The 11,887-nt window shown below is 36.7% G+C and overlaps 2 protein-coding genes across 2 annotated transcripts; one reads left to right on the top strand and one right to left on the bottom strand.

Annotated features, from left to right (window-relative positions):
- The first annotated feature begins 2,193 nt into the window (after window positions 1–2,193).
- LOC137711961 (serine/threonine-protein phosphatase PP2A catalytic subunit-like) lies at window positions 2,194–7,503 on the top strand. Its single transcript, XM_068451111.1, has 11 exons — window positions 2,194–2,463; window positions 3,267–3,323; window positions 3,482–3,565; window positions 3,833–3,904; window positions 4,335–4,406; window positions 4,690–4,730; window positions 5,777–5,843; window positions 6,311–6,502; window positions 6,646–6,735; window positions 6,831–6,938; window positions 7,064–7,503. Exons 1-11 carry the CDS (start codon window positions 2,371–2,373, stop codon window positions 7,127–7,129), a joined length of 942 nt encoding a protein of 313 aa, XP_068307212.1. The 5' UTR covers window positions 2,194–2,370; the 3' UTR covers window positions 7,130–7,503.
- A 545-nt stretch (window positions 7,504–8,048) lies between these two features.
- On the bottom strand, window positions 8,049–11,214 carry LOC137711960 (lipid phosphate phosphatase delta-like). The gene is made up of 8 exons (XM_068451110.1): window positions 10,849–11,214; window positions 10,632–10,727; window positions 10,418–10,492; window positions 10,191–10,321; window positions 9,748–9,851; window positions 9,534–9,662; window positions 8,770–8,885; window positions 8,049–8,597 (listed from the first exon to the last, which is right to left on the bottom strand). Exons 1-8 carry the CDS (start codon window positions 11,008–11,010, stop codon window positions 8,187–8,189), a joined length of 1,224 nt encoding a protein of 407 aa, XP_068307211.1. The 5' UTR covers window positions 11,011–11,214; the 3' UTR covers window positions 8,049–8,186.
- Window positions 11,215–11,887: the final 673 nt, after the last annotated feature.

Raw genomic sequence — 11,887 nt, 5'->3', positions numbered from 1 at the left:
AAGGAAAATGATTGGAAAAACAGAAAATGTATCACATACAAAGAAGGAAATTATTCATCTACAAATTGAAACCATTACTGAAGAAGACAATGTTGCAAAACCAACGCAAATCACACAAAAAAATGGGCACAATAAACAACCACAACAAAGGCAAAAAAAAGAAAGAAGGAAGTTAACGAAAAGAATAAAGATGGATCAAAGGTAGAAGAGAAACTTTCAAACGCTACAACAGCAAACAGTGACTAAGAACAAGGAAAAAGAGAAAACGAATGCTGTTTCCGAATCAAAGAAGGAACAAAATGAAGAAGGCACGGTCCATGACAAGGGAATTCAACAAACAACTGAATGTGATGATGGGCAACAAACATTTCAGGAGAAAAATATTACATTATTGACAAAAGTAATAGATCAAGAAGTAGACACTGAATCTATAGAAAACAATGATGTTATCCAGAAGAATGACGTGCAAAGCAAAACGCAAACAATTGGGAGATCAACAACAAAAAAGAAAAAGAAAGTCATAGGAGGTACTCTCGCATTCAGTTTGAATTTAAAAGACGAGCCTTCATCACAGCGGGATGACTTTTTACCAATAAATCACATAAAAAAAAGCATGCAATGGACCCAACTGCAAGTGTACAATATGCTTAAACCAGATGATAGAAAAAGATTAATTCAGTTCAGCTTAACAAAGAATACGTAAGTACTACAAACACTCTTAAATCAACGTTTAGTACATAAAAAAGCTTTCATTGTACAACAATACCAAATTATTGTAATTTATAAGACTAGCGATGAATACTAGACAACAGAAAGTACAAATTTCAACTATTACCGAATAATAATGTTGAAAGAAGACTTGCACAGTTTGATGGCAAATGGACCTATATAAACTCAGATAGATGATTCTTTTTGCTACATGAAAAGAGAAAAAAAAAGAACACAAAGTAACAAATGAACTTCTGCGTCTCCACAACAATATTTGTAAGTATATAAATCCATCATATAACTTTTGAATCAACTATATACATTATAAAGTTGAAAACTTATACAACTAAAGTTCTCTGTATATAGTTATATGAACATATAAAATATGTAATTATGATGTTTCATTCATACCACCCTAGACATTAGTTTCTTGAATCATTCTTAACTAAAATTGATTTTCATTAAACCAACACAACATCAATGAACAAAGCATTGAAGCAACTGTGCAAAGCAATGATAAGCTATATAGACAATTAATGGACCAATATAGAAAAGTATCAAAGATTTTCTTCCCATTGTTTCATTACAACCACTTCTCCTTTGTAGTTTTGGACACCAACACTACAAAAATGACACATTACAATTCTCTTCAACTCAGTTCAAAAGATGAAGATCTGGAATTTGATTACTACTGGGAAAATGCAGCCATAGTGGTAAGCAAAACAACGAACAATCCCTAAAAAAACTCTATCATATTTACTTAAAAAAGAAGTATATTATTGAAACCTTGTTATGTCTCGAACATCCACAAAAGATCAACCATCTTTCAAAAGATCAACCATCTTGTACAACAACTTTACATGAAATCTTGTTATGTCCCAAACATCCACACCTGCTACAAGTGATGGTCTTCTTAGTCCCACTGATTTCACAAGCATATTTAATCCTACTTTTATTTGGTCTTCTAGATAGAATCTTCGTAATTGGAGGTCTCACACCATTTCTTTGGTCTTCCTGATAAAAACTTGCTTTCCAGTAATCATCAACATACTTAAATACAACACGACTATCATGATGCAACACTTGCAATGTATGAGAACATGGAAAACCATTATGCTGCCATTGCACACAAAAGCATGTCCTATCGTCCAAACAAACAACAAACCGATTTCATTCTGTCCTAACTTCAAAAACATCCACATTAGTACAACTAATCCTCTAATGCATGTCCTCCTTCATCATCAACAACAACTTCATATCTTTCTTTGGACACAAAATTGTATGAATAATGTGACAAATATCTTCTTCTTAGCCATACTAATCATCAGCTGAACTCTAATATCTTCAAGAAGATCCATAAGTGGCATATAACGACTATTCGACACCACACTATTTAAAGATTCTAAAAGTGCATGAAACTGCGGAGGGACAATTTCGTAATTCAATAAATAAGTGGCAGCGGAAGAGCCTACAAATTCACTCGCTCCATCCTCCACGCGCTCTCTCCTTCGATTTGTCTCCGTCCTCTCCACCTCTGGTTTAAGCAGGATCAGAGAGTGAGGACCGGCACCAATATCTTAATCTGGGGTTAGGGTTATCCCTAATCCGGATACCAGTAAAATCCCATATTCGATTTTCCAATTCGAAGTCGAGAGAAGCAAGATGGGCGTGAATTCGGTATCGTCGGACACGAACAGCGATCTCAACGAGCAGATCGAGCAACTCATGCAGTGCAAGCCACTCTCGGAGCAACAGGTTCTGTTACACATTCTTCGTTTTCTTTCTTTGGTTTTTGGTGGGTGATTGAGCGGTGTTTTATTGAGGAATTTGGGGATTAGGGTTGGGTTGGTGTCTGTTTGGTTGCCTGGAAAATTTGGGAGGGAAAATGGGATCATTGGGTTTCTTGATTTGCTGCTGGATCCGTGGGGATTGGAATTTCTAGTTGAATTTTTGTGTGTATTTTCTTGAGGGAAAAAATTCTTTACTTTTCTTGGTTTCCTTAGCGATCAAATGGGGGATTTTTCGTTTTCTTTTATGTGTGTTTGTAGTGATGTAATTCAGGTTCTGTTTATTGTGATTATTATCAAATACCTTGCTTGTTCTCAAATTTTTTGTGCATTTGATTTGTTTATCAATTTTTGGGACAACTCATGAGCTCTATTAGTAGGGATACAAAAGTTTCTTTGATATGGAAATTTTTTTTTTTTTTGCCATAAGCAGTTTTAGTATGAACCATTTTCTCATGATTTGTAGGGAGATGCCGGGTATTTAGAGTTTTTAATGGAAAGAGGGTAAACATTGTTAGGCAATGAAATTTGATGATTTTGTACATGGGAAACTCTGAAATTGTCACAATTGCACAATTGGTGCGCTTGCATCTTAGATTTACCAGTATCAGAACCGTTCCTCGTCAACATCTGCTTCCTACTCTTTTCCTTTTGAAGTTTTGTAATGAGTGCAAAAAAAAGTTCTCAATTTTCTATCTTCTCCATTTTCTCTTGGTAAAAAAGTTAATCAAAGAACCTGTACATGATCTCTTCTCCGTTGCTTCATTGTAGGTGAGAATGTTATGCGAGAAAGCAAAGGAAATTCTAATGGGAGAAAGCAATGTTCAGGTGAAGATTTTGGGCTTTAGTGTCTCTTGTTATATTTGTCTTACATTACATATTTCACTGTTTATTGCATTTTGTATGGGAAAAAATCGTTATTGTTGTTCTTCATTTCAAATTATATGGGTAGACACTAATTATTTTTTATTTACATGTACTTACAGCCTGTGAAAAGCCCAGTGACAATTTGTGGAGATATTCATGGGCAGTTTCACGACCTTGCAGAGCTTTTCCGAATTGGAGGGAAGGTATCAGCTCTGACTATGACCTTTTTGTATTCAACTCTTCTATTTCAGATGATGGATATTGACTTTGTCGATTTTGCTGCTTGTTATATTAATTATAACTCTTTCCCTTAGACCCAATCTGTATCATTTTGTGGTGTTCAAATTTGTTCCGTTACTTGTTCTGCTTACCTTGTTCTTTTTCCTCCCATTGGTATCTGCCAGTTTGTTGATTTTATTGCCAATATTCTTGTTGAGGGTTTGCTCTAATTTTATCATTTTCTTTGACAGTGTCCTGATACCAATTACTTGTTTATGGGAGATTATGTGGACCGTGGCTATTATTCTGTTGAAACCGTGACGGTATGCAACCCTCAATCTTTTGGATTTTCTTATGATTATGAAAAGTACTGCTGTAGAGTTGTTTCCCATGCTACCATATGTCCGTGTGTATACTTTCATGTGAATGCTTTACATTTGATTAAAAGGCACTATCTCTTATTTTGTCAATCAATCTATTTTTCTTGAAACTGAATGACAATCTATGAAATTCAGCTCGCATTTGGGGTGAGTGCTTTGTTGATCATCATATAAGGGTGTCGGTCACAATTTGGCTAGACAGTTCTTTTAGGGGCCAAAACCAAATTGTTTCAAATGGCAACTTTGACCGGCTTAGGATGAAACTGGATTATTCCTCCTTTAATATGCATGGCATCTGAAATTTGTTTAGCAATTTTTTATTGTTTTAGACTTTCAAAATTTATTGCTGATAATGGCTATTTTATTCATCCAGCTCTTAGTGGCTCTGAAAGTGCATTATCCTCAGCGAATCACTATTCTCAGAGGAAACCATGAAAGTCGCCAGGTATTTTACCTTTCGCCATTTTATGTTGTCTGATTTCATTTTGCTTTCTGCAAATGTGCTAATGTTTTGTTTATTTTGGTTACAACTAATATTGAGCCTGTAGAAAACAAAAGGATATTCTGTTCAAAATTCAAATTTCTTTTCATTTTTTAGTTGAATGCTGGTTTTTTACAACATTGTAATTTACCCTGCATTTGTGAAGTTTAAATTGTGCTGGAACATTGATCTGGAATCATTATGGTGGTTTATAACTTCGTACTCGTTTCTTTTTTTTTTTTCACAGATTACTCAGGTTTATGGGTTTTATGATGAATGTCTCCGAAAGTGAGTATTCTGCACGCTAAATAACCATGTTTTGAAAATACTGCTTACCTTGAACGCCTGTGTCAATGGATATGGTTTTGTAACTACTTTCATGTTGGAAGCATGAAAACATCCATAACCACAAATGATTGGTATTGGAGAAGGGGAATTACATTAGTTAAACCAAATAAAAAAAGGATTGAAACTTAGGAACTATTGGACTCATTATGGGACAGTAAGACTCAAACAAGCAAGTATGAATACTTGCTAAAGTCCCTTGGAGTTACTACCCCATCTCTGGATGTAAACTCCATGCGAGTCTGAATACTTTTTCTGCCTTGGACTGAGGTCAATTGAAGGAATATTAGTACCATTTCATCGATTGAGGGAATATTAGTACCATTTCATTTTTACAATAGAAGGCATATTAGTACTACTCCAATCAAGGTTTATGAAATTTTTATTCTCCTGGTTAGCATAAGCTTTATGCATGATAAACAAACCAACTGGTGTGCTAGCTCACAAATTATGCAAGACCTTATCGAAGATATTAATATTAATGTATTGCATATATATGTTATCGAGATGCTTTTTAGCCATAATATTGCTTGAAACACTCCGTCAGGAACTGCTTCTCTTTAAAACATTCGGTTTGTTTCTTATCATCATCTCAACAAGATGTGAAGTCTTGAGTTCTTATAATTACAGGACACTGCAGTTTTTGAAGCCTCTATTAGATTATGCTGAATCCTTCCTACTGTAGTCTGTATGTGTTTGTGGCATGGTTTGACACCTGATGCAATAGAGCATGAGGTTATCACTCTTGATGGACTTTCACTTCTGTATCATTCTCTTAAGGCCTCTTGTTTGTTCGTCATTTGGGTACTGGTTTGGCATTTCAATCTACTATTGTGATGTAAAGATTGTTTTAGTTTGTCGTATTTTAGCGTTTTAGATTAAATTGTAGTTTATGTGGCGGTTTCCAACAATTTATGCATGTAGAGCAATCTGCTTCTAGCTCCTCTGGCAAATCAATGACAGTGCATTGTCTGATTATTCACTTACAGGTATGGCAATGCCAATGTTTGGAAGATCTTCACTGACCTTTTTGACTACTTTCCACTGACAGCATTGGTGAGTATTTGGTTGCTATCAAATGATGTGTTACTACTTTGGATACGGATGGAATGATGATTTTCATAAATGGAATAAATTTCTATGAGTTGCTTTTGTGGTTTTCTGTAATTTAATTTCACCTTGCTCATTTATTAAGCACACTTTAGTAATTAATGGACAACTCTTCAAGATGTTTTTCCGTGTTAGAGAAGAATAACGGTAGTTCAAAACACTGCAAGTACTAACATTCTTGAATCTTGATAGAAGATAAAAATTAGGAGAGATGTACCTTTTTCAGATTATTTCTTTATAAAATTTGAGCCGATCCTGTTTGTTTGCTGCTTGTTTAGACTCACTTTTACTCATTGATGGGCTCCTCACTGTAATAATAGTGTGGATAGTGAACAAGTCTCAGTTTGCCTTCCTGAAATACTTCTGTGAATTTCCTATTATGATACTCCTATGTGCTTATTTCTCCTTCTTAGGTCGAGTCAGAAATATTTTGCCTGCATGGTGGATTGTCCCCTTCAATTGAAAACCTTGATAACATAAGGAATTTTGATCGTGTTCAAGAGGTTCCACATGAAGGGCCGATGTGTGATCTGTTATGGTCCGACCCAGATGACCGATGTGGTTGGGGTATTTCGCCTCGTGGTGCAGGATATACTTTTGGCCAGGTAACATCAATATTTCGTTGGACTCTTATTTTTGAAGATATTACACTGCCCAGAGTTCTATTGACGTCTTAACATAGTATATGATGTTTGCATTGTGGAATTTGTAGTTCTTACTGGTCAAAGTACTCAATTCCTTTTTGCAGGATATATCTGAACAGTTTAATCATACAAACAGTTTAAAGTTGATTGCAAGAGCTCATCAGTTGGTCATGGATGGATTCAACTGGGCACATGTAATTTTTTTATCTGTAAAATGGGGATATTTTATTGTCTACTTTGGTACACAGTGGATGAGGTTGATTTATATAACGTTGTTTTGTTTGGACAGGAACAAAAGGTGGTTACTATATTTAGTGCACCTAATTATTGCTATCGCTGCGGGAACATGGCTTCTGTTTTAGAAGTCGATGACTGCAGGGGCCATACCTTCATTCAGGTGTTCATTCTCTGTCTCCCCCACTCTCTCACTCACTCACACACACAGGGTCGTAAGTAATAAGTGGTAAGGCACAGTTTGATAAATTTTGCAAGTGCTTCAAAATATGCTTTACGTTTTTGCAGTTTGAGCCAGCTCCGAGGAGAGGAGAGCCAGATGTTACCCGTAGAACACCCGATTACTTTCTTTGAAACTACTGCATTGGTGTCATTTATTTTGTGGTTCTTCCACTCTTCCACGATTGGGGTAGCACATTGTTTTTGCACAAGATGACTGTTGGGTTTGCAATCTAGGTCATAGGATTCCAAGACCGATGTAAAATACACAGGTAAGGTGCCTGCTGATTTGTCTTACACTAGAACGTTGCTGGATTTCCCATCGAATAGTTCGCCTAGCTGTTGACTCACCGTAATTATTGTATCATATCCAGCAGCTGAAGGTGTGGATGTCCCTTTCGTTTTTGTATTTTCGTTTTTCTTTTTCGCCTTGTACGTTTTGCTCACCCTTCCCATGGGTGTGCATGGGACTTTATTATTAGTGGATGTTTTGCTCTTTTCTTCGATTACTCAATGTTTTTGCAATGTCATGGTTTTTTGTGCTCATACTTGTTTTGCTCACCCACTTGGACAACACCGCTGGATCTTGAATGTCCTTCGGTTCTCGCTGTGCCCGTGCACTTTTTAAGCCATTGCACATGGTCTTCTTGTGAAAATCCTAGTGCTTGTTTTGTAGATTACTCTTCCGCAGCTGTTTCTTCATTGGGAGATGTTTAGTTTATCTTGTACTTCAAGGCTCTGAACTTTGAAGGATACAGACGTGTCGAACAAAGAGCTTTGAGTGCTGGGGTCACTGCATGACAGTATGGCATTGCGAGGAAAGCGTTCAAAATGGTTTCGTTTGAAGATAGCCAACACCGGAGTTTGTAGCTTAAGTAGTTAAGAGCATGTGCCCCTGATTAATAGGAATATAGCGTTTTTACAAACAAATTAATAGGAATAGCGCGTTGTTACAACAGTTGCAACACCCTTACCATATTCATTACTGTAACTTCAAATGTTTGCAGCTCTCAAATGAGAGCCGAATTGAACGAAAATTCGTGCAACTCTTCATAAGTGTTTCCATGGAAACAGCAAAATCAATTTGTTTCATTACTTCAATATACACATTTAACAAAACCGGACAGAGAGCATCTTTCCATTTGGAAAATTGCAAGTGCATATTCTAATAATATGAATAATGAAGCATTACCTACAATCTTAGATGAGAGAAAAGGGAAGGAACAAGATCGACAACGGACCATGCCAGGCCGGCATATTGAAGGAATCTTATACCTGTATCAACGTCGAACGATTCTTGGCTGGAGAAAATGAACAGCTTTTGGACATAACCCGATTGCTTCAAACCATCTGATTTTTTGCCATCACTCGATCCCTTTAGCGATGCGATGTAAGTGGTTGATCTTATTGGGATACCGAGGGTGTTGGCTAGCACTGGAAGAATCCATTTGGCAAGAGCTTTGCTACAGAACTTCACGATAAGTATGGTCGGAATTCCCACAAGCATTCTTCCGATAAAGCCAGGGGCGGTCAATTGTGATGTAAATACACGTGGAACGGCTTCATGGTGGAACTGATGGTACGTCTGCTGGACCCCAGATACCTGGATAACATTGTTGTTTTTAGTTATGAACATTACGGGGGCGGAAAATAGTAGCCTGAGTATATTAACATGATAATATAAAAATTGCCTGATAAGATAATGCTTGTGTAATCGTAAACGAATATGCAAATTTAGCAACAATTACAATTCTGATGTTAAGTCGATTACTTACAATTCCTAACGCAACACCGTTGAAGGCTGTGTGGTACTCAAAACTTGGAGTTGGGAACTCAGGAGTTGGATAAGCAAAAAGCAGTATCAAGCTTAGGGCAGCCCAAAAGGATGTAACTGCAATACAAACAGTGTGCATTAAGATTACATACAGATACAGACTTTACAAGTTATAATTTCCAATTTTCTATAACCGATTTCTCATTGCAATTCCAAGAGTGTTGAGGAACATTCTACTTATCACAAAATATGTTTAAAAAGGTTCATGTTTCTGCATTCTGCTTTAATCGCAATAATTGTTTGATAGTACAACTTTGGTGCACCCCAAACATTGTCCAACTTATGACTTCAAGGTTCCTAGAGGCCCCAGTTTCTGAAGGGGCGGTTCGGCATTAGATAGAACAATTTGTCCCATCCTTGCTCTAACATGATACTGAAAGCATTTCTAGAAACCTTTTATCCATGTCGGATGCATGTATCTCATGTATCAGACCGAGTTCCATGCTTATTTCAGTCCTACAAGGATACTCACAGAATGCTTTGTAAGGTTGGTAACACCTTCTGAAAGCTTCCGTATTCCAAATTCTGACTTGCAAGAGAGCATGGGGTGGTCGTATCTGTGTATTTTTCATGCTCACCACCTTTGGGCTCCCACCTGACTGTTGGACTCTCTTCTTGCATTATTAAGTTCTTTAAACGCTTAGGTTTGTGCTATAGGTTGTTTCAACCACAATATACGAGTTAAATGATTTGTAGTGTGCTTACCATTTTGTCCCGAGACTACAAAACTGTCAACATATTTGTGAACACTGAGCCAGAACCAAAGAATCACCAATCCAATAGCAAGGCCACTTATGATATCAATAGAACTGTGCATGCCAAGATAAATTCTTCCTATCAATAAAACACAAGTTAGCTTCGGGATTAAACAATAAATATAAACAAGCTGTAGACAAATCATAGAAAAAGATAAACTCACCTAAACCAATGAAACCCACAAGCAAGCAAACAAGAGCCAAGCCAGCAATTTTAACATGGGCATCTTCATTCTGAGCATACGATAGGATGTAATGCAAAAGGAATCTGGAAACCCCTAACCCAAGAGCAAACGATTAGTACATACATGACAGTAATTCATACAGCATGCGCTTGGCTTTCTGATGCACGTTTTGACGATTCATGGCTAAAATGCTAGTTAGTCTTGAATAACACAAGTTTTGCCTCAAATTGATAAATCGAGAGCTTGGGGAAATAAGCGTGAAACCAACTGTCCCGATTCATTCAGAATATATGTTCAAAATCAAGATCCAGCAACACACAGTTTATAACCTTTTAATTAAAATTGAAACAATTTACCATTAGCTCTGCAAAAAAATTTATGCTTGAAAAACAAGCTGCATGGACAAGAAGAAAAGTAGATACCCTGATAAGCAAACTGTGTTTAGAGTGTGAGAAGATGGCAATCCATATTCCAAGGCATTATCTTCCTCATCTTTCGTAGCGGTTATTCTTCTAACGGGTGGGCAACGAGGTCTAGGAGCTGATACCACATCCTATAAACACACAAAGCCGAAAAATATATAGCTTGATACCAGAAACTAAAGCACTTACCGAATACAAAAACTAAACAGTAAGAAAGAAGTGATTACCTTTATGCAGTTCCCCATATAATCACAGAAAGCCATCAGCAGAGTCATTTGTCTAGCCAATTTTCCATGCCCGCTCTAAAAACCGTCAACGAAAAGCAACAACGACAAGAATTCTCAGAATGTCGATTAACACAACAAACATACAGCTCAAAAATGGCATATTAACAACCACAGGAACCAAAATTCACCATTAAAGTAAGAAGAAAAAGCTTACCCAGAAAAGCAAAGGAAGAAAAGCAGTGTAAAATGGCACAGAAACAACACATGACAAGGCAGAGAAGAAAGCATCCAAGAATCTATGCTGGTAATTCTGCAAAAAACCCAACAAAAACCCAAATCCAAAAAATTGAAAAAGTCAAATAAAAATTGAAATTTGATGGAACAGAAGAGAAATGATCATCTGGGCCGGATTGGATTTGAAGGTGGGAAACCTGGATTTGGAGGATGAGAGGAGTGCCGGCGGTGACATGGTGGACCACCCATGGTTGCAGGAAAGATCGAAGCTTTCGGGTCACATCGAGATATGAAGCTATTATCATCCAGGATACAATCCCGCACAGTGTTGCCCCTTGCCACACTGCTATGCCTTCCATTCCCTTCTCTCCGCTCTCTCTCTCTCTCTCTCTCTCTCTCTCTCTGCGTTCTCTGTCTCTGAGAGAAGAAGAACAAGGAGGAGACTATGAGAGTCGCAGAAAACAAAGAAAACCGAACCTTCTCTTTTTCTTTCCCTGTTCAAGTCAAAGAAACCGAAATTGAAAACAAACGGTAGGAATTGGATTTGGCAAAACAATTTGTTCGTTGGACAATTGTAGTTAGATTTTGACTGGCAGAGAAATGTCTTCCGCATAGGAAAGAACGTCCCACTTTCCAAAATGTTGCCAAATATTTGCCAAACTAATACAAGTGGCCCTAGTGTTACTCTCCCGTCACAGCATAGTTTAAACCTCTCTAATTTAACATTTAACTTAACAAATTTATCATTTGACAAAAAATATTACCAAACTAATAATTTATTATTAAAAAAATTTATAATCAAAACCAAGGAGATTGTGAGTTCAAATATTTTGAACGTCAGTTGTAAAATTAGAAAAAAAAATATATTATGTCATCTTTTAACTTTGAATCATTATTGTATTACAATTTACAAATTATATTGATGATCTTCTATGTTTATAAATTTAAAACCTTTAAGATTTAACGAGGCGTCAATGACACGAATAATATAATACTGCTCGTAGTGAGACGGTCTTTCTAGAATTTGTGATCGAACAGTTCTATTTCTTTCTTGCATCATAGAAGTTTAATGAAATAGAGTACACTGGGAGAGAGAAGGCAACACTTCTTTTTTGCACCTTCCCTCCCACCAGATTTATAGGCTAATTAAAAAGAAGAAAAAGAGAAAAATGGAAAATAATATTTGGCTTATTACAAATTAGTTGCATGGCTTGAGATGTTTTGATTAGGGCCACA

This window comes from Pyrus communis, chromosome 13 (assembly GCF_963583255.1).
Source record: "Pyrus communis chromosome 13, drPyrComm1.1, whole genome shotgun sequence".
In the NCBI taxonomy this organism is placed as follows: Eukaryota; Viridiplantae; Streptophyta; class Magnoliopsida; order Rosales; family Rosaceae; genus Pyrus; species Pyrus communis.
This window is presented reverse-complemented; position numbering and strand designations above follow the sequence as displayed.

Coding starts and splice junctions, on each gene's coding strand:
- LOC137711961 (XM_068451111.1), top strand. CDS start 2,371: ATGGGCGTGAATTCGGTATCGTCGGACACGAACAGCGATCTCAACGAG. Junction 3,905..4,334: donor ATTCTGTTGAAACCGTGACG/GTATGCAACCCT, acceptor TTATTCATCCAG/CTCTTAGTGGCTCTGAAAGT. Junction 6,939..7,063: donor GGGGCCATACCTTCATTCAG/GTGTTCATTCTC, acceptor ACGTTTTTGCAG/TTTGAGCCAGCTCCGAGGAG.
- LOC137711960 (XM_068451110.1), bottom strand. CDS start 11,010: ATGGAAGGCATAGCAGTGTGGCAAGGGGCAACACTGTGCGGGATTGTA. Junction 10,322..10,417: donor ATATGGGGAACTGCATAAAG/GTAATCACTTCT, acceptor GTGTGTTTATAG/GATGTGGTATCAGCTCCTAG. Junction 9,663..9,747: donor TGTGGGTTTCATTGGTTTAG/GTGAGTTTATCT, acceptor TTTTATTGATAG/GAAGAATTTATCTTGGCATG.